Raw genomic sequence first — 26,049 nt, 5'->3', positions numbered from 1 at the left:
AATGGTAGAGTTGCCATAGGTGAGCTTGCCCTTTTCTCTTGCCGCATTGAGAATCTTAAGTGTGTCTCCATACCGAAGTAGACGAATCAGAATAGCCCGTGGCTTACCGTTTTCCGCTGGTCGTCGTTGCAAAGTGCGATGAGCTCTTTCAATTTCGTAGATCTCGTCCTCCTTCCCCAGAATCTTAGGTAGCCATTCCTTCATCCATGTGAAGGCCTGTTAATGCTTCTTCCATCTCCATCTGCTTTGTTACCACTTCCCCCATTCTCAGATTTGTTGATTGTAGTTCATTGCTCATTTTCTCCAAGGATTCTGCGAATTTACTCAGGCGTCCATCGATTAACTCCTGAATTCTGAGAAATCCCTTTTCCATTTCTGCATGAAACCATGGCGGAGGGTCCGATAACTGCAGTCTCATATCTTAAAGCATCGTCCTTCTTGTTGTCCGTTTTCTTTGAATTCGGCATATTTATCAGGATGTTCAAAGCGCTACAAAATTGTTGTACTAAAGAAAGTACTATCGTCGTCTGAAAAGCCTTTAAGTAGGGTTATTTAGATTAAATTATTCGGGAGCTCCGTGCACTACGTTTCACTCTAGCGCTGCCATAACCGGAAGTCCTAGAAGACCTATATTTATCCCTCTAACACATTTCTTGAAACCAATCACTCACTTTCTCAAAACCATAAACACAAACCAAGTTTTCAAACCACATTCACAGAACCTCAAAATCAAACATTTGCCTCAAGACCATTTTATCTGTGCTCAAAATCAAACAATGCTCCCAGATAATACACACAGCGAGTCAAAATTATTAACACTACAGATCATTCATTAGACACTACATCAAAAAATGGAGAACACCGAATTCAAAGCATGCAGTTACAGAAAAAAAGTTTTGTAACAAAGAAAACAAATTTTGCAATTACGTAAAAAAGTATAGTAATGACAACTTACAGTAGTAGGTGAATACATTGTATGGATCCACTGCAAGTATAGTATTATACTGAATATTGAATACTAGGCCTATCGAATGTCTGTATATTCACCACTTGCATAATGTGAAAATACATTGACCCAACTGCAAAAGCCAAAAAGGTTACAGTAAAAAAAACTCTAATTGAAAAGCACACTGTAAAAAATTTGGAGTAGGAATTACTTGAAAAAAGCTTGCTAATTTTTTTCACTCAGAAAATGCTAGTAAATTTACAACGTTTGCCAAGTAAACTAAACATATTTATCAGTAGCTTTGATTAGAAATCTTTAAGTTAAATTTACTTGGAATATGTAATTAAGTAAACTTTACTTAACCTAGTTAAGTGAAAGTAACAAAGATAATAAGTAATTTAACTTGGCTAGTAAAAGGTCGATTTAACATCAATTTAGTTGAAATTTCCTTTGCATTACATTTCACTCAAACAATAATATTGAATTATACCAATCATTTATAGTATGTGCTTTACTTAGATTATTTAAGTAATTTATACTACATCATGTCAGATGTTAAGTCTCATGTAAGTGCAAATACAGTACCTCAATACTTGGTAGACAATACACAATGACGGTAACATTTGATGGATCATTTTTGTGTTTGAATGTGTCATTTTGAGCAGAAAATTTACTCGAAATGTCACAAAATGGCAAATTACTAATCCTGACAACAAAAGCAATGATAAAACAGTGTAAATACAGCTGGAAAACAGTGAAAAATGAACCTCATTAATTATTCAAGGTCCAGTGCATGATGGGAACCCCAGTATCAGAAAAGTTGAGTAATTTTTACTTAATTTTATTGAGTAGATATGTACGCTTTCATTTCTACTCGCTTGGATTAAGTACTGATATGGAATTTACTTAGTTTTTTTAATTATTGCCTGGACTAACTTTTTCATGTAAATTACATTGTTTTTTTTTTTCAGTAGTATTTACTTAACCAAAAAATCATTTTTTACAGTGCATGTTTCAGTAAAGTCCACTCAGAAGAGTTGTGCAACTGCAAAATCAAGGTCAGTGAGAGAGATTTTAGAGCTTCAGCATCATGTCTTCATGTTGGTCCGGCCGGAGGAGTTTCTCCAAATCACAGATAATGTGAATCTCTGCAGGCAAAGGGAAAAACCCTAAAGCAGATCCAGCCTTGACAACATTCTCCACACCTTGCTATTCCTCGTCCTCTTCCTCTTTGTACACATACTTTTCCTTCTCTTCCTCTTCTATTGTTTCCATCCATTGTTGGTATCAACATTCAGTGCAACATTTTGAGTACATTTTGGGACTTGAAGTTCATTTAGGATTTTTAACAATGTTTTTAAAATTTAAGTCGCTGTGTGTGTGTGTGTGTGTGTGTGAGTGTGTGTGTGTGTGTGTGTGTGTGTGAGTGTGTGTGTGTGTGTGTGAGAGAGAGAGAGAGAGAGAGAGAGAGAGAGAGAGAGAGAGAGAGAGAGAGAGAGAGAGAGAGAGAGAGAGAGAGAGAGAGAGAGAGAGAGAGAGAGAGAGAGAGAGAGAGAGAGAGAGAGAGAGAGAGAGAGAGAGAGAGAGAGAGAACTTTTATTTTTAAGAGCGCAAGATGCATTAAAGACACATAGAAAACCAAAGTGGTTGTAAAACGAGATTGGTTACTTACAATACGTTTACACCACATACTTTACTCCTTGCAAAGTTTACATTGGCATACAGTATACAGAAGTCTGAAAGCTTCGGGATTAAACATGAGTGATCAGTTGCGTGGGAATAGTATCAGATATATTTATGTAAACCCTTATGTTCAAAATAATTAATTAGTTTTAGTAGGGCAAACTTAAATTAAACAAATTAGTTCAATCAAATGAACTTTTATGAGTATTTGTAATTTTCTTTTTCTTTTGAGTTCACAAATCTGAAACCTTTTAAGTAATCAGAATTGTTTCACTGTTTTGAGTTGAACTTGTTTCTTTTAATTTAGACAAACTTAAGTTTAAATGAAACTGGACTGGGATTTCCCATCATGCTTTGCCTTGACTTTCGAAAAGGGTTAATGCTAAAATTGAGAGTTATATGATTGTTGTGCAAAATTAATGTTAACTGGGAGATTTAGTAGTGTTTAATGTTATGCTAATTTAAAAGACTTTCTGTTATGTTTTTTTTTTTTTTATGTTTTTTGGAGGGTTACCATCATGGTGACGAGTAGAGCATGAGCTTGCTTTGAATACAGGTATATGTTAAATGTGCTAGCTGTATTTAGAAATTACTATGCTATGCTAATGCTATCAAAGCAGTGTGTCATCAAATAGCAAGTTAGCACTTATTGAATTTGCTAGTTAAAACAATAGCTAAGGTTACACTAATAAAAGTTAAAATTACATGATAATTTTTAAGTTGAATGTATGAATTAAGTTCTTTAAAGATGAGAACAAATAAAATGCCTGAGTACAAAGTAAAAATCTGCCAGTTCTGCTTACATAAACTTAAACATTTTGATGTAACTGATTACCTAATTTTTTTTTTAGTTTTGCCAACTTATTCTGGTTTACAGTGGGCCAAGTGTGCAATGTGCACACCTAGTAATCCAATCGATCAAAACACATGAAGTGACCCCTTAAAATATTCTCCTAAGTTAAATTTACCCACAGTGAACAAGTTAAATTAAAAACAGACCAGGGATTCAGATAGAGCTGTGCAGTGTATCACATAGCTCTGCATTTAATTCCAAACACTCTTGTCCTCCAGCAGAGACTCAGTGTGCTACACCTGTGCTCTCCCCTGATCATAAGTCTTTAGCTGCAGATGCTTTCAGGTAGGCAGTGATGAATTAGATTGCAGATACACTCATGTGCCGTTCAAAGATTAGTCCTTGAGAGATGAAAAGTTCACTCCTGTTGAGGGTTTTTTGTCTTTCAGGCCGCAAAGTCTATAATGAGTGAAAGTGAATGGAATATCTTAGCAGCACAGAGTCTTGTGACCTTTGCTTCTACGCTTTTACATCTTTAACACTTCAAGTGTGCTTTAGAATAGAGGGAAGGTTTGAAACGTGTTAATAAAGCTAGACATTCTGAACATATTGTAAATGTGAATGTAAAACTCTGCAATATTTTTCCCCTGGTATCCTTCAATTCATCTTGAGAATATAATCTATCTATCTATCTATCTATCTATCTATCTATCTATCTATCTATCTATCTATCTATCTATCTATCTATCTATCTATCTATCTATCTATCTATCTATCTATCTATCTATCTATCTATCTATCTATCTATCTATCTATCTATCTATCTATCTATCTATCTATCTATCTATCTATCTATCTATCTATCTATTGTGCATCAATTTTACATTAGTGCTTTGAGCGTGACCTTAAATCCTTGTATTGCTGTAGGTAGGGAGCTCATTTTAGGGAACAGAACTACTGAGTAGTAGGCCTATGTATGTGTTCAGTCCACCCAACTATGTCCATATCCCTTATTTTGTAGATTGTTCTATTTCTAGTTCAAAGGCAAACATAGGCCATGGGAGCATTTGTTCTGACAGTACAGTATGTGTTGTGTAGAAGGGGGTGAGTCATTCTTACATTCGCAATACATTATGAACAACATATTCTAGTAGGTTTCAGCTAGCAATGAGGTTTGAAAAAGTTTCTTTCTATAGCTGATGACAGTTGTTAGAGATATACCACCCTGAATAATCTCTCTCTGAAGTTCAGACTTTCTCTAGGCGAAACTAACCCAGTTTGAGTATCTCCGATATATATAGCATTTATCACACATTTACAGTATATAGTGAAAAATAGCAGTGTAGAGATTTGGAACAAAAAGAAAGAATTTGAATTTCGCCAGAACTTTTGCTTTAAGTATGCAACATATATCGGCAATAACATGGCAGACAAGAAATTGTGAATCTCTACACGTGAGCAGGTTGTCAAGCTTCGGTCTTGTAGCGTGTGCTTTTCCTAACCCATTGAGGGTTTTTGTGGAATCGAGGTGACAAATATTAAGATGGAAATAACAGATGTGAATGTGGAAGTGGAGTCTGCTGCCATCTGTCAAATACTTCTATGGTTCGTGGTTGCCTCTGTACGCTTCATAACCCAAAAATCATATCGCTACACCCCATAACCCAAAAAACACCAGCAGTCTGTTTTTGTGACTGAAAAAAACATTGAGATGAGAGAAAATTACTTGTTTCTCATGCATGTATGCAAATCCGTTGGTTGTGACTGATGTTTTTGTTTTCTTATTATTGGGTTAAAAATTTGTGTATATTTTTAAAGTTAGATTTATGGTTAATATTACGTTCTTGCATGCCATTGTGAAGGTCATGAATGAGGAAACGACTTGAATATTTTATGGAACGGAAAGTTCTCTGGAAGCCCTCAAACTATTAATTTTACATTCAGGAATAGGCCATCGTGGAGTTTGAAAGGAGCATCAAATGATGTTGGCACCTCAAAACTGTTCTTTAAACATGCAAAACTTTCCTTTTATAACTCTTTTGGGGCATAAAATAAGCATTCACCCCGTCTGTTGCCTGTCTGTTTCTCTAGGCCACAGGCAAGTTGCCTGAGAATTAGAAAGTTGATCTTTGATCTGGAGAATTACAAAATCTACTTGATCTTTGTCTTCACCTTTGATGAGCTTAGCTCGACATAAAGGCGAATGGATCAAACCATTGAACACACCTCTGCGTCAGTTACAAAGTGATAGTTATTCACCCTCAGCACAACAAAGCTTTGGGGAAGAATTGAACTTCAGAAGGTAGATGTCTGTGTCCGGGAATCAGTTCTGGAGTGGTATTGAGAGTTGTTCTTACAAAGTCTTCCTCACGGGCTTGAGCCGTTGATGAGCGTGAGTCGAGGCAATAATTGGTGCCAGAGGGTGTGTGGCGGCGTTCTCACAATCGAACACTGTGAGGAAGTCCAATTTGTGTCTTCGCAGTTACACTTCCTTACCGCAGGGAAAGGGAAGTTCTTGACGTCTGCAAACACATCTACAGAGGTCAGCATCAGTTTAAGAGCTTTTCCCTCAGGTAACTGCGTACTTTATTAGGGCTGCTAGAAATTCTCGTGATAAATTGGTGCGGCGCGCACAGCATTTGCCTTTTGTTTAAAGAAGTGTTTTTTTTTTCTCTCTCATAGTGCTGATATCTGTCATACTATGATGTTTTCCTCAACTTTCTCGATTTTAATAAGCCTGGAACACAGTATTAGTCTCACTTGTCACACACACATTTCTTTAACTGACTTTCTTATGCACGTTGCACACAAAACTGGCAGCTACGATCCAAAAATCGAAGTTCCAATTTGCTGTGGTACTAGGTTGACATGAGCGTTTCTGAAGAGCTAATCACTGGATATACCAAAGTTTTAAAGGGTAGTGCCATCAAATCTCGCAAAGATATTGTAGGATTTTTTTAAGGTACTTAGTTGCAAGTCGATATATCCACAAGCAGAACTGTATATTCTGGTATTATTATTCAACATGAAAACTAAAATTGTTTTTCTGCTGAAAGAGACAATCGGCAGATTTTTCACCTGAAAGAGACAATTATTGGAAGATTTTCACCTGAAAAATTCACTAGTAAGAGACAATTGGCAGATTTTTCAATTGAAAATTTACCTGAAAGAGACAATTGGCAGATTTTTTGCCTGTAAGAGACAATGGGCAAATTCAATGGACAATGGGCAAATTCACATGAAATAGACAATTGGCAAATTTTTCACTTTAAAATTCACCTGAAAGAGACAAATGGCAGATTTTTCAACTGAAAATGTATTTGAAAGAGACAATTGGATGTAGTAAATTGTACATTCCAGTAGCTGTACAGCATAGTCCTAGCAATGCCAAGGTCATGGATTCAATTCCCAATTCAATGCAAGTTAAATTAAAAGCATCTGCCAAGTGTATATATGTATAAATTTAGAAGAAATCAATGTACTCTTGTGTAAACAGTTCCAATGATACGTTCACTATGTTTTGTTATGAACTTCAGTCTAACATTTTAAAATGATTCACAAAATCGATCTTGGGTGGCTGGAAACATCTGCATACACTTACTTAGAGTATGTTGCAGGCTTAAGAGATTAAAGTGTATAAATACAATTTGCATGCACACACGTCACTGGAGGGAAACGGATATTAGTCAAATGATGTTCTACAGATTTAGCATTTTAACTGACTTAATTATTATTATTTTTTTCATAAAGCAAGACCAAAGAAAAATGTGCCGATAAGAGGGTATGTTCAGAAAATGATTGTTGAAGGTGCAAGCCTGTAAATGCGTACATACAATCGTGGCATAATGAAAACAGAGCAAATCAATATCTGAAGCAAATAATTTCCTGGTATTCCGACAATTCTTCATCTACACAGCACGGAATCTGCCGCCAGCCATGCATTCCAGGTCCATCATTAATAATCTGTGCTCTACAGTGTTTACATCTAACCAAAGGAAATAAGAAATATGTTCAGAACAAAATAGAAGGCGTAATAACTCAGATGTATGTTTCCATCTTCAGTGCAGTTTATCCCTCAGGGCCATTACACTCCTTTTGAAGGTTCCCATCCCTGTTCTGAGGTAAGCTTCGTATCGATCCATAACACCACTGCAGCTGGATGTCATGTACCGATAAACCAATATTTTATGTCAATTTATATGTCATGTGTTCGTCCGTTTTGATTTGCATCAGCGTGAAAATCAATAAGTACAGTTATATGGTTTATGGAATATAACAGTGTGCCGTCTCTGAGGGATAGTTTAGCCTCTGTGTTGATGGAAAGGTAAAAACACAGAACGAGTTAAAATAGTCAGAATTTAGTGAAAACAATGGAATTTAATAAATGAGCATAGATATAAGAAGTCAAAAGTAAATGATTGAGAAATTTTCATTTTTACTGTAAAAAATTATATGATCAATAAGTTATGACAACATATGTTATCACTGTACATTGCTTTTTTATAAGTTATTCAAGATTCAACTAATTTATTAAAGTCAGTTTTTTAAGTAATTCAAGTTGAAATGACTTAAATATCCAAGTTGATCTATCTATCTATCTATCTATCTATCTATCTATCTATCTATCTATCTATCTATCTATCTATCTATCTATCTATCTATCTATCTATCTATCTATCTATCAATCTATCAATCTATCAATCTATCTATCTATCTATCTATCTATCTATCTATCTATCTATCTATCTATCTGTCTATCTATCTGTCTATCTATCTGTCTATCTCTCTGTCTGTCTGTCGATAGATCGCCACAGCACTGCTGAATAACGGTGCAGGAAACATTGAAATACATGAAAATTATTTGGTTCCAGTATTTTATCAAAACTAATCAACTAATCAATCCAGTCAATTGAAATGTTATGCTAGCAATTAATGAATGTAAAGTTGGAGTAGAAAAACCGTGTTTTAGACAGCCAAACTAGTTCAGGCTTTATTTTAGCTCGCTCAGGGTCGTTCATTTATCATCTAATAGGTGGAAGCATTGCAATGCTTCCTGAGGGCTTTCCTGAGAAGAGCTCATTCTGTTGTGTGCATTTTCAGGTTCTACACTGTGGTTTCTAGGCCAAAAAGTCATTTTACTTTAACCCACCATTCCTCTGCTTCACAGACCCACTCCAAAATCTCATTTTTCATCTTCATGAATTTTAGCCTGGTCTTATTGACAGGACCTAATGGAACGTGAAAAGTCACTCTGGTTGCCTTGTCAAGAAAAACGCAGCTTCTGTAAAATAGAGTTTAAAAGTTGAGCAGGCGATTTAGAAGTGCGCACTGAAGCGTTTTGGCCCACCTTGAATGGATCATGCCGAAGTTCTCTTGGGAACTTTAATGAGGCTTTAAACACCTTCACGTGGAACTTTTCATGCTTTTATTTTGTGCCACCATGAGATTCATAACCAAGACCAAACATTTTGAGAAACAGTTTGATCTCATTAGAGATAAAGGCTGCAATCAATAACACACAATTGATGCTAGAACACTGAAATGGGAAAGAAACAGAAATGAACTCTGTTTACTTTAGCTGTGCTAGAAGAATCCACTGCAGTGCAACAGTCACACGCTCCTTCGCCTATGACTCCATCTAGTCCAAACAGAATTCTAGACACATTTGAAATAAGAAACATTGATTTGTCTGACACACTTTTACTGCAGACTACGTGTGAATACTAAATATACACAGTGGAACTCCATATTCCAGGGTGTGAATTAAACAATGACTTTCAGGGGGAGTTAATGTCTATAAAATAGTTTTTAGGTCATTTTCAAGGGCACAATCTGTTGAGCGGTGTCTCAAGCAATCCATATTTAAGTAGATTATACTGCACATCAGCCAAACCCACATGATTGTATTGGTCGCAGATTTCTCTTTTAATAGCTCAAGAGAAATAATGGAGCTCTTAATGTTTACTTGAAGTATATCGGCAGATGTTTCCCTTAAAATGACTTGGAAGTAAAAGCAGACCCAGATGGGACAATTGTTGATATATTTGATCGTTTGAGTTTGACTTTTGATTGCACACTTGTTGCAGAACCTGAATTCATCAAGTGCAACATGTTCCTGTATCAATTTTTTTTTTTTTTTTGGAACAACATTCCAATCAATCAATCAATAAGATTTGAGGGACTTGTTTACAGTTTATGTCAAGTTTAGGCTTACAACCAGCCTGAACCAGGGTTATGTGCTTCTACATCAGTGTTATTCACCTATCAATTCCCTTTGATTTTAGGGATAAATTATGGGTAAGATTAGGTTTAGGAGTAGGGATAGGGTTAGGACTTGGCTAATGTTGTTCCAGGATCAACAGGATCAGTGATTTTGCCGCTTAGAAATATCCTGCCTGGTCTTTTGACACTATACAGCTAACAAAAATATATATTAAAGGAACATTTTGCTAACATTCCAATTTAGTTATAAAAAAATGCTCCATGAACGATGTATAAATAAAGATTTTGTGCCAGCATTTTGAGAAAATTATTAAAGACCAGACAACTTTGAATGGACGTTCTATTAATGTTACTAGAAGAACATTTGGTTCCAAGAACAAATTCTGAGTTCCCTATTAGTGTCATTTGGTCTGATATTTACATCTGATAAGTTACTTTTTACATATTATTCATAAAATCCATGCAATAATTTTCATTGATTGAAAATGTGTATGCAGAGCATGCTGCAATACTTTTGCCCTCCATTAAGGCAAATCAGCCAGCCAACACAATTTCAAATCAATACATATTGGCCCCTGTTCATATACCAGCAATGCATACCTGGCATTTAAATAACCTACCTGGATTTTAATTTTAAAGGTCTAAAAAGCAACCTTTAAAGTGCCAAAAATCACTGAATTTGTGCTATAGAGACAGTGTGCATGAGCAAATAAAAATGAAAATGAAAATTTAAAAAAATTAAAATATAAAATTGAGCACTTCTTCAGGGTTGGAAAATCTAAAAGAGTCTTAAGTTAATATTTATAACATTCTCCTGCCTTTTGTTATGCACTGATAAACTAATATTTACGCTGATTTATTTATTATGTGTTGTTCTTGATTCACGTTAGTGTGATTATCAGTAAGTATGCAAGGTTTAGGTAAATTCATCCATGTGCCATTTCTGTTGATGGAAAGGTTAAAACATGGCCAGAGCTCCATGTGCTTTAGTAACTTATGAACAGTTAAATGATGGTTATTACAATTCTTAGTATTACTGTTATTAGAACTTTAGTCAATGGTACAGTAAATGGCAGATACATAGATTTTTTTTAGCAACATGCTCATAAGTCATTTCAGAGGCAGAGAACATTATTAAATTAGATTTAGATTTAAAGGTAAAAAAAAAATTCTTAAAGTGGGCGGATTAATTGTGCAAAGTACGATCATGAAAACGCATTAAAGGGATTAGTTCACTAAAAAATGAACATAAGTGAACATAATTTTTTATCAAACCTGTATGGCTTGGTTGAAAAGGTTTCGTTGTTCTTTTTCTATGTATTTAAAAAGCATAGGGGCATGTTTTAAAATATTCCAAAGCAAAAGAATGTGCCACTTTTACAGTTGTAGTTGTATATAGGCATAATTTGGATGTTTGGTTGAACTATTCTGTTAAGAAAGTCATATTGACTTCAAAACCATGTTTACTAAAATTGTTGTGCTTCTGCCAAACTTCTTTCTCAACTCAACTCTCCAACTTCATAAATTACGATAAAAGCCTCTTCTTTAGGCAGTTACCTTCAATCCACTTTTACCCTGAAAAGAAGTGCTCAGCATTATTATCTGGCCTATGTTACGGGAGGAGTTTGGGGAGACTAATGGCATAATTCAACAGAATAAGTTGTTTTCAGGGAGACGGTATGAAGAAGTTTGTTAACCAGGTAACTAAGGTAACAGTGGGAGGACAGCATAGTGAGAGAGGCAGACTCTGACACAGAGCCTCTTTGTGGATCAAGATGATGGCAGTGTAGTCTGGAGCACACATAAGTGGCCGAAAGTTTCATAAGTGCAATCACTCGCCATTTCAGCACCGCTTTAGGACGGACAGCTCCAGAGCGCTGAAGGCTCCCGCTACATTTACCCTTGTCTTGGCCTGAATCTTTCTGCTCAATTTCTCTGAAACAAGACCCCCTGAGAGAGATGGGAGAGATTGCTCGAAACATGTCACACTTAGACACCACACACACACACACACACACACACACACACACACACACACACACACACACACACACTGTCTGGTGCACTATCTTTGTGAGGACTCTCCATAGACGTAATGGTTTTTATACTGTACAAACTGTATATTCTATCCCCTTACACTGCCCCTATCCCTAAACCTACCCATCACAGGAGACATTCTGCATTTTTACATTTTCAAAAAAACTAATTCTGTATGATTTATAAGCTTTTGTACCCATGGGGACCTCAATTTAGGTCCCCACGGTGACACGAGTCCCCATGAGTCTGTGTGCATTCAGGTTTAAGTCCCCACCGGTGTAGAAAAACATGTCCACACACACACACACACACACACACACACACACACTCACATATTTTAAAGTAGCTTTTATTTTTCATTTTAATAAAAAGTTTTAGTTTTTTATGTGATTTTGTCATTTTTATTAGTTTTCTGTGTTTTTCATATTTATGTTTAGCTTTAATTTATTTTTTATGTATACTTACTATCCTATATATATATAGTAAACTCACAATTCTGAGAAATAATATCTTTTGTGATGTGTCTGAATTGTGTCAGTGCCCAAACTATTGGTTGTGGTGACTAAGGGAAAGTTTCTGAGTAAATATTTATTTATTTAGTAAAAAAAAATAAAAAATAAAAATCACTTCTTGCTATATTCATATAAAATATTATTATTTAAATATTATAGTATATAACCTCTGTTGAAGTATCTGGGACAAGGGAAACATTAAATCTAAAAATACATGCTCATAGTTCAGAAATGATCAAATAAATATGTAAAAATAAAATAATTTTAGATTTAATGCAACTTCGATCCATATACTGTAAAAAAAAGAAACATTTCTGGGAGAGTTCATTACTGTATAGCTTGAAGAATCACGCATATATACTGTATACTATCATAGGGTAAATGGCTGAGATGTCAAAGCAAACACTGACTGTGGTTCAAACGTAACTTGTGAAAGCATAAATTGTAAGGACTTGTTTCAGACAGGTTTGAGGACACTTCTTAGGAGCACAGCAATAATAGCTCCCCTTGAGACTAGGAAAATGCCCTCATTCCTCCAGCCTTTGGCCACAGTATATTTATAGTGTTTCTCCTTCTTCGTTAAACCTGCCAAAAGGCAGCACCCAGCCACGAAATGAAGAAAGATGTTTTTTTTTATATATATCATGAGTGCTATTTTCCGAGCAGTGTTACTTTGAGGATTTACCTCTGCTAAAGTCACATGGAGTGCTGGGCTGGCGCTCAAGAGAAGCCCTCAGTGGATGTATAATTCAAGGTTTCTATTTCACGTCATGTCCGCGGAGAGCGCTTCCTGATGAACGATGCATTGTTTATGTGATCTGTGCACCTGTCACTTCATCTCCAGCGGCTAGGTATTAAAGTGAAGCAGTTAGATCCACATTTGTCATTACTATCAAGCTAAAAGGTTAGTAGAGTTTAATCCGCAGTCCCCATAACCTTTGCTTCAGCTGTCAGATGACAGAGTATTCCTCCCTCCCCAACCACCCTCTAAAGCGTTCTTGCTGTATGGGAGAGTGGATGTGCTGGAGCGGTTCCATATGATATATTCCCCGGTGGCCTGATTTCCAGTGCGCTACATGTGCATGCTAACTGCTCTGGTTGGCTCTGATCCGCCCACTCTGTACCATTAGATAAAGTGTTTCAGCTGCTCAGCATGGAAGAAACACCCCGCCTGCTCACTCCAAAGATCTCTTCAAGGTTTCGTTAAATAGCATTTCCCTCGCTCTCCCCTGAGCGGTGCTAGAAATGGTGGGGATGAGACGAGCATGTGTGTGTTAGCTCACCCAGGTGACTAATAAGGGATCTTCATCATGGTTTTGACAACACAGTGGAGTTAGGTACAGTGTAGAGCACAACTACCATCCACTTCGGCTAGACATTTCAAAAAGATCTGCAATAAAGAATTCTAAACCCTGACATATGCCGCTGTTGCGCTTCGGGCGACCCGAGTTCGAGCCCCGGCTCGTGGACTTTTCCAGATCCTGTACCCCCTCTCTTTCCCCCTTCGCTTCCTGTCTGCTTACTGTCCTATCATAATAAAGGCAAAAACACCCCAAAAAAGAAAGAATTCTAAACCATGACCCAAAGCAAACATTGAAACCTTCATGTGAGCAAAAACTATAGTAAAAATCATGAAAAACTATAAGATATTAATACTATATTAGTACTATTTCAGTCTTTCTACTTCAAAATGTCACATTTTAATTCAATGTGTCACTTTTATTCATTGATTATAATGTAAAATACAACATATTTGTTGGTTATGGCAAAATATTCAAACGTATACAAATACACAAGTCATTAGATGGTGTGGCTGGAGTCTATTCTGGAGCTTTATGGGAGTCACTGCTGTTGTTCATGTTGTTCATGTTTACATTCAATAGCTCTTCAGGCTTACGCATAGAATCAGTTTTAGATCTTTAAAAATTCATACAGTGAAAAAAAATCACATAGAAACAGTTTTCACTCTTTAAAACATACATTTCTCAAGTAATTACAAACGGCAAGTATCACATTGAAATGACTGTGACATTTTGAAGTAGAAAGACTGAAATGGTATTTTCTTGTAAAACATACTCCAGTAATCTCCAATAATTTTTTTACTGTGTAGTTCTTAAAACAAACAAACTGGCTTGTAATTTTTTTCTTAATTAAATGCTATGGAAACTACGATATATGGAGTTGGTAGAGCTCGCTTTACAGTAAGTAACACCATGGTAATGGATTTGATTCCCAACAAGTGCACATACTGATATAACGGCTATGGATTGCTTGTAACTTTATCCCCATTACATTTTTGTTTTACATTTGGCTCCCACTTTATATTAAGTGGCGTTAAGTACTATGTACTTACATAAAAAAATAAGTACAATGTACTTATTGTGTTCATGTTGTATTGTAAAACACTTTTGCTGCTATTGAGGTGTGATACGGGTAAGGTTAGGGACAGGTGTGGTGGATTGGGTAGGTTTAAGGTGTAAGTGAAGGGTCAACTGTGTAATTACAAATGTAATTACATAAATTAATTACAGCTGTAAGTACATGCAGGAAATTTTAAAATTTAAGTACAATGTAAAAACATGTAGTTACACAATAAGTACATTGTATCAAATTATTAATTTCAATGTAAGTACATAGTACTTAAAGCCACTTAATATAAAGTGGGACCTACATTTGCAGCAAAAAGCATTTGCCAAATGCATAAATTAATGTGGATGAAGTTGACTTTGCTTGCATGGTGGTCATAACTCCACATAATTCAGTTACAAACCACATTTCTTCTAATGTCTCTAATGTGCAGTTACAGAGTTTGGCTTGTTCACTGACTCACATACAGTAGATATTTGTGTGTGAGGGTTTAGGATTGTGTTCAGATTTGATAAGGTTTTCAACACTCACAGGCAAAGCCCAAGAAACATTTGGCAGCCAGTTAAACCCCAGAACAAAGACAGTCCTGCACACGACACACATTGCATGTTCAAACCTCCATTGATGCATATGATGGAATTACAAGAATCTGTATTTATATGATTGTTTATAAATGCAAACACTTCAGATTCTGAGGTCAAAAATGTACCCCATTTACTTTCTTATAATAACATGTCATTACTTTTTCCATGTGTGTTTTCATGTTGACTACTATGTTGTTTATATGAAATTATATGAAGGCAGATTACACATAGTAAAATGATTAAAGCCGCATAATACATAACATAACATCTCTAAAACATCATGCATTTAAAGTCGGCATGAAATGGAAGTTGCAATCGTCTTTCGTATCATATCCAAGTGAAATTCCAACAAACACTTTGAAAACTTGAACAAATATTGTAATTTTGATTTCATGGTGACTTTAAATTGATAGTTTGATGATGAGGAAGAAAATCCACATCCACACAGACGTTACTGATTTACTGGGACAATTTTCCCATCCCAGTTCAAGTGCAACCATTAAAATAAACGTTTATGAGCACATTTTGTTAGATTGACCAGCAAAAGAATGGCCAGCAAAATACAGTATATCAGTGTTATATCCAAAGTCAACTATTTATCAATCTTTATTTGTCTTTTCAGGTTGTCCCGTGGCCATTAAGCGAAGAGGAAGTTCTAAACGGATCGCTCTGGCAGCAGCAGCCATGATGGCGATGGATTCTGACGTGACACAGGGAGCATCTGTCTCTTCCGCTCACCCTCTCCACCTGCTCTCGCTCTCACCGATCAAGCTTCCGTTTCTGATGACACCTCATGCAGGTAGGAGTACAACAGAAAAAGCTTTTATTAGTGTCCTTGTGCTCAATGTGCTCATTGTGCTCATGAAAAAAAATCCCCAGCGGTCAACTATCAAACGCCACCGCTGTCCCAAAGGATCCTATCCTATCTGCAGTTTTCCCGAGTAACTTACTAAAAGTAGTGATTCATTCACTTAATCACATTGCAGTGACAGCAGCTCAGCTGTTTCCAAAATAGTGACGTTTTTTCAGTTAACATGGCGTGATATAACTGTCACAAGGGTTTGTGAATCATTCAAGAATGCATGATCGTGAATATGTTATAGCTTTTATAAAACAGGCATTACTATGGAGTAACTTACATTTTAGACATGATATTGCCAGTTGCATTTTTGTGCATTTCCAAACAAAGCTACAGCGGAATGAACTATTGAGCTTCCCCAAGCAGAATACAGCACACAGTGGCATTACTGAATGAATCAGTGTAGTTGAAGGAATCGGATGAGTGAGTGGTTTAATGAATCACTGGTCTGCGGTCAGTTAAAGGCGTAGTAGTATGTCCCAAATCTTGCCTAATTTTCTGCTACACAGTCAAAAGTATGTACTTTTTCTTCACAAAAATTAAGCATCAGGGCATAGCATATTGGTACACAGAAATAGTCAACCTGAATGAATGAGTGAATGATCCAATGACTCACAATGACACTTGACACTGAATGAATCACTGTGTTTAAATTAATCGGTTAACTTAATGATTCAGTAACTCATTCATAAAGATAGTCAGTTGTTTAGTTCCTAAAATAATCAGTGTTGTTGAACGAATCTGATGAGTGAATGATTCAATTTCACTTTTGATGATTTTTATTTCACTTCTGAATGAATCAGTTGAGTTAATAAAGAAATCTGGAGAAAGAATCACTTAAAATTATTAAATTATGAGGATTTTTTTGTTTGTAGCTTGACTGTTGATTTATTTTAGTTGATTAATGTACTAATTATTTAGTGCAAACCAAACTTTGTTCCTGTTTGGTATGCACTAAACTGTCTTTACCGAAGCTATATGAGCAACACTCTTTCCTCATCAGTGCTTCAGTTTTTTTCTTCTGGGTCAGACTGAAACCAACCTGCTTTGCGTTGTTTTGTCTAACCCACTTGGTAAGATTCTTGGGTTGATAATGAGGGCCTGCTTTCTCACAAAGCTTCTGATGTCCTAATTGGTGAATTGTAATTGCAAATGCCTTTGGTTATGCAAATGTCTCAGTTTTTTAGTCCTGGGTTGTCAGAAATAGTCTGCATGTTGTTTTATTCATTCACTTTAAACTTAGCACGCATGAAAGGAAAGGTTTTAAAGTGCATTCTGGTAAAAAAAAAAGAAAAAAAAAAGTTAGTGTGTTTGTGTACAGTGCTTTCATGCAGACTTATTTGATTTGAGAGGAAATTTGAGGATTTTAGGTTTGTTGGTTTGGACTTTCCCAAGCAATTACAAGAAATGTTGCTGCTTGAGCACCCATCTACTTGCTGAGCTTGTTTAGGTGTTGTTCTTTCCGTGGCGTTCCCATTATTCTTCAAAAAGTAAGAGCTTCACTTTGCTGAAGTGGACGGGTTTAATTCAAGGGTCAGTGCATAATGACTGAACTGAAAGAAGTACGGACATTTATTTAGGGAAACAGACAGAGCGTATCCTTTTTATTTCCCAGTCTTTCTTTTTTTCTTTTTCTCTCTGTCTGTTTCTCTTCATGCTTATTGATTAACTGTTTCCTTCATCTGTTGTTCAGTGAACTTGTTCAGTCCCTCTTGCTTGTGGATTGCCTGAGGTAAAAAACCATGCATGCCTGTCAATAAGAGGGTGTACATGATTCTGAGTGCAGATCTATATATTGTATGAGCAAATGTATGTATTTTTCACCTCCAGTCTTGTATGTGGGTGTGAGGGATGAATTCTCTAACGATGTATGTTCATGTTTTTCTGATGCCGTGCATGGGAACTGTATTACTCTTCATGTCTGGTCCACAGAGCATCAGCCCACTGCATTCGAATTGTAATTGCCGTTGTAATTCTTTCTGATTGCAATCTAATTCTTAAGTAAGGAATTATTGCCGGACAGTTTGTGTAAGGGAAGATAATTGAGGTGTACGGCTCTCTCTGGATGCTGCGTTTAAGGATTGTAACTTATGTAAGACAGTCTAATTAATTAACCCACAATCCAGTTTAACAGGCAGCTAAATAACTGGAAATACCAATGCAGTGAGTTTTTATCACTCCTTTCTATATAAATTAGGCTCATCACAGATTGCACCTTATCACATCTCAACACAACACGTGCCACAATTATCAGGATAAATTATCCTGTTTTAATTAACATTTCAATATTTATATGTTTTTATATATTTTTGTGCGAGTGATTAAATATTTAAAATGTTGATGTTCTTGGATGTCTAAAACTGGCTATACATATAAAAATATATATCAAATAGAAATTTTTATGTTATGCATTTTTAATGTTCAAATTTTGTATCATTCATTTTGAATCCATATTTAAGCGGTAGCACTTCATTTTACTGAACAGTCCTGTTCCCCATGTACACACTATGAACTTATTATAGTAATTGAGATAACTGGTTAATAACTAGGGACTAACTCTGAAACTGTCCCTATACCAAACCATATTGTTACATGTCTGTTTTTGGACTTCCTTTTGTGTTCATTTTGTTCAGTTTCCCGCCACTCAGTGTTTCCATCATCACCGTCTTCATGAGTTCATTTGGTCCATTGTGTGTCGTTAATTATCTCATTAGTTCTCTTTGTTTGCCACATGTATACATACCCTGTGTTCTCCCTAAGTGTTTGTTGGTTCTTGTTGATGTTTGTTTGTGTGTTTCTCCAGAGTTTCTCCTAGTTCCAATGTGTTTGTTCAGTAAAGTCTTCATTCCAAAGTTATTCCTCATCATGCGTATTTCTTACCACCACCATTCGTAACACTTATATAACCTAGTACTTTCTTAGGTAAGTACACTGTAAGTACACGTAAGTGCACGTACTGTAAAATAAAGTGCAACCATTTAAGCTTTCAAATTTTTTTATTGCAGATGTTTGTGTTAAGAGCTCGTTATTAGACACTGTGGACACAGGTGGTACTCTTTTCTTGCAATGGCTGTTGTGAGACATCTTGCTGTCTACAGCCTACAGACACCTGACTTTTAAGTCAGCATCTTAACTAAAATGGAACTTCATAAGGGACAGATTTTTTTTCATAGGCAGCAAGTTTTGCAACACAAAAATATCTAGTTCAGTCATGAACCTCTGTAGGGCACAGGCTGATATGTCCTTTACATGCAGTCTACAAGAAATCACATTATTAATGCATGACACTGAAGCTGACTGGCCTCTGCTGATCCTGCAGCCAATGAGATTGCTTGCTCAACATTTAAATAGTCTGGTTCATTGTTTGCTGTAAGCTAGTCCTGCAACACGCTCTCAGTGTTCCTCTGAAATCCTCCAGCTCCACCTGTCAATTTATGTATGTCTAATTATGTGTGTCAGTGAAGCTGCTTTGACACCATTTTGTTTTGTATAAAGTGTTAGAAATGTGTGAGAAAAAAATATTTCAACAGAGTTTGGTGTTAACATGTTTCTATAACACATACAATTAGTATACATCAAATCATTTCTCTTTCTTTGTCTGCCAACTAAAAAGCCCCCCCCCCCCATCTTAGATGGAAAGCGCTACGATACAGTGCATGCTTTTCATGTGATACTACCTTTGAATTAAGCCAAACAAAAGGTATTTTAGAATAATTATGCTGCCTACCATTTGGATCAACCTTCATGATGGAAGCATGCATATGATGCTTCCTACGTAGAGCTAAATAGAGCCAGCGAGGAGTCTGTGGATGCTGATGGCAGTTGCAATGGATGCATGTTTTTGAAAGCAGATGTTGCCATTATATCAATGTGCATGAGTTGAGTTTAGTCACTTATTTATCATGCTCTCTGTTAGTGCCAGTGCTGCGGGGGGGAGTCCTTTAATGCCAATGGAGGCGGCTTTGAGCTCTCTTCAAATGCCTGAATTACAGGAGTCCTACACATCTGTTCTGAGAGATTAAGCTTTCAACTGATGCCCTGAATGTGACTCCATTGTTGCCAAACCAAATTTTTTCCTGCAATTAAATGATAGAGGAAGAGTATTGTATGACCAGAATTCGAAAAGTTTCAGATTACAGTATCAACATGAAGTTGAGTAACTGATTTTCTGTGTATGTGTCAAAGGTGTTTATCTATTTATGTCGAGATGTTGCAGAGTAAGTTGAATGTGTTGTCTGCCAAATTCCCAAGGCTTATGGTGTCTATAGATGCCTTTTACTGATGTGGGAGAAGTTGTTTTTTGGCTCACACCTAAAGATGTGTTTTTCTGCTCTTTACTTGGAAATCGACATGCTCAGTAGACTTGTAAACTCGTTGGGGGTGCAGAATTTTATTGTTCTACAGCGATAAATATGAAAAGAAACAAAACTGGAAATATCAAATCTGAAAACGTACAAAATTGAGACAAATGTGTATAGAAAACAATACATATGAAATCAGAGTCAGTAAGATTTTTGTACCGATTTTTTTTTCTTCAAAAATCTTACTGACCAAAATTTTGATTGGAAGTGTAATTCTGTCTCTGACTTCTGATATAGTATGTGGATGAAGTTTTTGAGTTCCTGTTATACAAATGCCACTCATGGAGTTTTCATGACTTATACAAGGTGTGACCCACCAAAAGCCAAAGGTCAAAATTTATACAAGCCGGGCTGCTGAATGAGGGGGCAATTATGCAAAGTACATTGTGTCTGATAACAGCAGTATTAGTAGGTCATGATTTACATAAGAAGTGTCTTCACTGCTTGGGCATAAAGATAACACTTTGGAGATTAATTTGGAGTTTTCTGAGAATTCTGATAAACACCTTCACTGATAAAGCTTCAAATTTAGCTCTTTCTCTGTGTTTCTCTCTCTTGAGAAGTCCTGCTAATTTTCCTAATTACAAACTTATCTCAGAACAGTAGTGGGCCGGTCCAGGGGTCAAACTGGTTAGATGCCATAACTACAGCAAATGCATGTTGACCTTAATATTTTTGACAAGCAAGATATTTTTTTTAACCAGTGCCTACTTCTTTTTTCTTGCCTCTTTAAAACATAACATGTTTTATGCTATCTTTTGGCTTTCTAAGCTCAAAATATAATCAATCAAATGGGCCCTGCTAAAGGTGCACTGTTATTTTTAGCGGCATCTAGTGGTGAGGTTGTGAATTGCAACCAACAGAAGTTACGGTGGCCGACAGGAAAAATATGTCGTCGTCTGAGACAGCAGAGAGTAGCCAGTTAAGCAATGAGGTTTCTTTACAAAGATAAATTAAGAAATTAGGTTTACTTAATTATTCAGTAAAACGATATGTCATTGCGAATATTATTGTTACTTGTTCATCATTGTGTCTAGCCTGGCTAACGTCAGACCTTGTCTCATTGAGACGTGGTCTGGGAACCACATGTTCATTTTCTCGTATTTGATGCGTGGTTTACGAATGCCCAGAGCCATTTATTGGGCGCCACGAATGTCTATCAAATGTGCCTGTATGTAGCTCATAGCCAATCGTTTCAAGTATACCAGATGACGTATGTAGAGCGACAGAAATTCGATGAGGAAGACGACGAAATAAACTTGCGTTAAACTACTTAGAACACTATCTAAGGCTGCATCGAAAGGTAACTTCGCGTCTGATGCCATGTTGGATCCATAGATATAAACAAACTGCTTCGGTGTGTCGAAAAGAAGTCGTCATCGTCTTGCTGCTCCCTCCCCGTTCTGTGATTGGTTCCCTTTTTGAGGGGAAAATCTGGTCCATGGTGTTCAGGCTGCCTAGCAGCGTAAATAAAATCGCGCTGCATGCAAGGCAGCATGGGGAAACCCAGGCTACATTGTGTCAGTGTTGACACAGACTTTAGCATTGAGTATGCGCTGACTTTAGCTAGCTTCTTTGCACAAAGAACAACATAGTGACGAAACACGTTTGTCCATTTAGGGCCACTGTAGAAACATGTTGGCGCATTTCAATGTAAGAGACCCGCGGTGTATGTAGATCGAAATGGCTCATTCTAAGGTAATAAAAACATAACGGTTCATTAAATAAGGTCTTTATACACCACTGAAAACTTAGTTATGTATGTGATATTGCATTTCTATGAACTGATCCTCCTAAATATTACACAATGCACCTTTAACACTGATACAGATTTAGTTTTTTTGAAAGACGTTGATACTTTTATATTGAATTGTCATAAGTGACAGTAAAGACATTTATGTAAGGGATAATGTATAGTGAGCCGGTTGTTATAGTGAATAACAACCCCGACAGGCTGAACGGGATCCCGACGCGAAGCGGAGGGATCTTGAATCAGCCTGAAGGGGTTGTTATTCACTATAACAACCGGCTCACTATACATTATCCCGCTTATTACATGGCTACCTACAAAATAAATAAATAATTTTCCGCGAATTATTGATTTAAAAAGGGGTTATTGATTTAAAAACGATTGTATTGCTTCCGCTAAAGAAAATAGTCTGTTCCGCGTCCATAGCAACGCGCTGTTTTTCATGGCAACGGTCTGTTATACTTCGCAGCGGTCTGTTATAAAGAAATAACAGACCGCATTCTATATTGGAATTCAGCCAAGCCATGTAATAAAATGTTATAAAATATTTCTTTTTAAAATAATGCTGCTCCTTTGAACTTTCTATTCATCAAAGAATCCACATTGATAGTAATAAGAAATGTGTATTGAGCAGCAAATCAGCATAGAATGATTTCTGAAGGACTGAAGATTGAAGGAAAATTCAATTTTGGTCTAAGGAATAAGTAAGACGTTTTAAAATATATTAAAAAGAAAACAGTTATTTTAAACTGTAATACTATTTCACAATATTACTGTTTTTCTTTATTTTTGATGGCATAAATGCATCCTTGGTGAGCATTTGAGACTTTCAAAAACATAAAAAAAAAAAAAATCGCACAAACCTCAGACTTGTAGATTTTTTCCAGTTTCCGCTCAGACAGTGATTGCACTGGCTCTCAGCTCTCAGCTCTTCCACCTCATGGACTCGTGGACAGCTTGTACTACTCTTGTTCACACTGATCAGGTCAGCCTTAAAGCTTTAATTGATTGAAAAGGTCACCAGAGAGCGATAAAGAGCGAGAGAGATGAGGATGATTAAAGTGGAGAGGTCTCTAGCACAGCTTTCATTAATATTATGCACTCTGACTGGACTAAGAGAGATTCACTAATGACTCTAAGGACGCTCGCTATGAATTCTGTACCATATTTAGATGAGCAGTTTGCCCCCTGGAAACTCCCTGCGTGGAGCCCTGATTTAGCAAATCTATCAAAGTTGTCATTATACCTCAAAATTCCTTCAATGATAAAATAGTCTCTGCTGTTCTAGTTTCATGTAATACATCCATAGGTTGATTCCAACAAGAGTATGTATAAGTACAATAAGTTGTTGATATATACATACATATCATGTACATATTCATATAATAACTATTATTATTAATTAACAAAATAATGTGTGCCATTCAGCATCACGCTGTGAATAAAAGATTTGTCACTCTGTATTAATTTCCATGTTTTGGCATCATACTCACGCACAGCAACATTACCTGTAATTTGTTTCTGAACAACTGCACATTTGTGTCAGTGGTGGCTGAACTCGCCACAGCGCTCTCGTTTCAACACTTTTTTTGCTGTGTTTTATTAATGATTGAAGACAGGATCGCATCGCTAATTTTGCTGGTAATGTGATTCACTTGAAAAGAATGAACACAGACAGATAAAGTATTGAATCCTCTACATGTATTCTGGATGTTCTTTTTTTTTTTAACAGACAGGTCTAGAAATGGTACACTGGTAATTATCCAAGCCCTGGTTTACCTTCTGGTATTAAAAGCCTGTGTCTGATGTGTTTGCAGACTCTTTTCACAAGTAAGAGCAGATTTATGCCGCGGAACCTTTGATTTATGAAATCTCAATCATTAGCTCTATACGGCTTGCCAAGCAGGATCTCATATAATGAAGTATTCTTATTCCAGGGCATAAAGACTAGTTAGTATAACTATCAGTACTTTAATTGTGTGATCATGCGATAGTCTATTTAGCAGTTTTGAATTTCTTATTACACTGATGCCATTATTATGAATCTTATCCTTTAGATGAAGTAATCAGATGCGATGAAGAATCTTCCATTTGTGAAGTTTATGGAATCTAATTTCCAGCAAAATATGTATATTGTCATAGAATTACTCATTCCATGGTATACAATTTTAGTCAAACTTTAGGTGTTTGTATCTTCTAAATAGCTGGTCATCATGGTGGATGAATTTATTTTCTTTACTCCAGACAGAGCCGATAATTGCCATTTTCTCTGAAGGAATATGCTATTGACAATTCGAGAAAGCCCTCCTGTAGATCACTGAGACATAGCTTCTCACATTGTTATGCTGAACAGTTGGAGACTTTACAGATTTACTGCAAACCAGTTTCCCATAGCACTCAGATTTACTCACCAACACCCAAATCAATTTAGCCTGTCAAGTTCCCAGCTTCTCTGAGTCGCCGAATAAAACTCTTATCGCTTCTCCATTCCTGCTGTCTCCATTTTTTAATGTGAGGTCATATCTTATCTGGATAGATGCCCTCACAATTTCTAAAATAAGTGAACTCCATCAGTAGCTTATCGTTTGGATGGAGAAAAGAAAGCTATTAGCAGTGCCTCCTGGTCCGCTAAAAGAGTTCCGAACTCTTCTTAAGACTTTTGAAGAGGGTCACTCCTTTCCTCTGTATCTGTCCCTTTGTAAGCCTCCACATTAAAATTCCCTTTCAAATTTTTTATCATCAAAAGGTGGGGGAAAACCTCTCCAATCTTCAAGCTGTGCTTCTGATTGGTTGTCAAAGTAGATGAGGGTCTAATCTCTGTGGGTGATGTCCTAATCTCTGCCCTCTGTTTAGCTTTTCACTCCGGTTCCTCAGCGGAATATACTCAAGTCCGCTTCAAGGAGAGTCTTGAACACACCACTTCACGGCCCGTTTGAAAGTAAAATCACGAATGAGACCTCGGAAACATTGCAAAATAGCAGCAGCATGTCTTGACTTTTTGGATTCTCCTGTATATGTGTTTATACCAGGCTATCATCTGTGCTCATATACATTCTAAAGGCATGATCATGAATAAAAGCAAGCAGGCATGGTAGAGGTGGAGTTAATAGCAGGTGTTATATGCAGGAATGGACCTTTATCTTTACATAATGTGTTGTTGTCTAGGTTTGTGCAGCAGTGTATCATTTTATTCAAATAAAGCACCATAAAACACTACTGTGATCAAGGATGCTGAAGTGTTGAATAATGTATTAAATGACTGCCCTACTCTAGAATGAACTGACATGTGTGTCTTTGGAGGCTTGGGTTCTCACCAGGAGTCTCTTTTCACTGTGTGCTGACGGTGAATATGAAATCTCATGCAACCAGTGTGTCAATAGTTGAAGAAAAAAACCCCACAAAAACCCCTCATCTGTAATCAGATTACTGTCATTTAAATTAGGCTGGTTTTTAGGCTCACATCATTAGCTTCAACCCTCACACTAGTTCTGTGCAATTAACTGGGGAGCTGAAGGCAGACTAATTATATTAACTTTAATTATGTAATATGTCATCATTGTTATATTTTAATATTTGTTTCAGTGTACTTGATAAGTAGCTTGGGTGCTCTGATTATGATAGACAGGACCCTTGGTGTGGCGATGCTTAGTTGAAATTCCATGCAATTTAGTACTAGTGTGCTGAACCTGAACCAAACTCGACTAGTTAAAGCTTCTTTTGGTGAGGGTTGTATTGAGATTTTCGAAATTCATTGGTGATTCTGGTGCCCATCAGCTGAATGACTGAACAGTTCTGCATTCAAGTTATAGCTGAGTGTCGTTCCAGGTCATTCTTACCTCTGCTTGTAAGAGACTTTTTTGCAATTCTACACATAAAATGTCCTTATAGCTGACAGATATCACTAAAATACTGCCGTGCAAAGGCAAAAGACCGTA

At 36.5% G+C, this 26,049-nt stretch overlaps 1 protein-coding gene across 1 annotated transcript in view; it reads left to right on the top strand.

Annotated features, from left to right (window-relative positions):
- tcerg1l (transcription elongation regulator 1 like) overlaps nt 1-26,049 on the top strand; it is a gene marked incomplete at its 5' end in the record, with an annotated part of 73,617 nt that overhangs the window by 8,503 nt on the left and 39,065 nt on the right. Inside the window, one exon of the mRNA XM_081392709.1 lies at nt 15,767-15,943. Coding sequence (XP_081248835.1) covers nt 15,767-15,943 — 177 coding nt within the window. The remainder of the gene's footprint in view (nt 1-15,766; nt 15,944-26,049) is intronic.

The sequence above is a fragment of the Scardinius erythrophthalmus genome (genome assembly GCF_964197995.2).
Source record: "Scardinius erythrophthalmus genome assembly, chromosome: 18".
Lineage (NCBI taxonomy): Eukaryota > Metazoa > Chordata > Actinopteri > Cypriniformes > Leuciscidae > Scardinius > Scardinius erythrophthalmus.
This window is presented reverse-complemented; position numbering and strand designations above follow the sequence as displayed.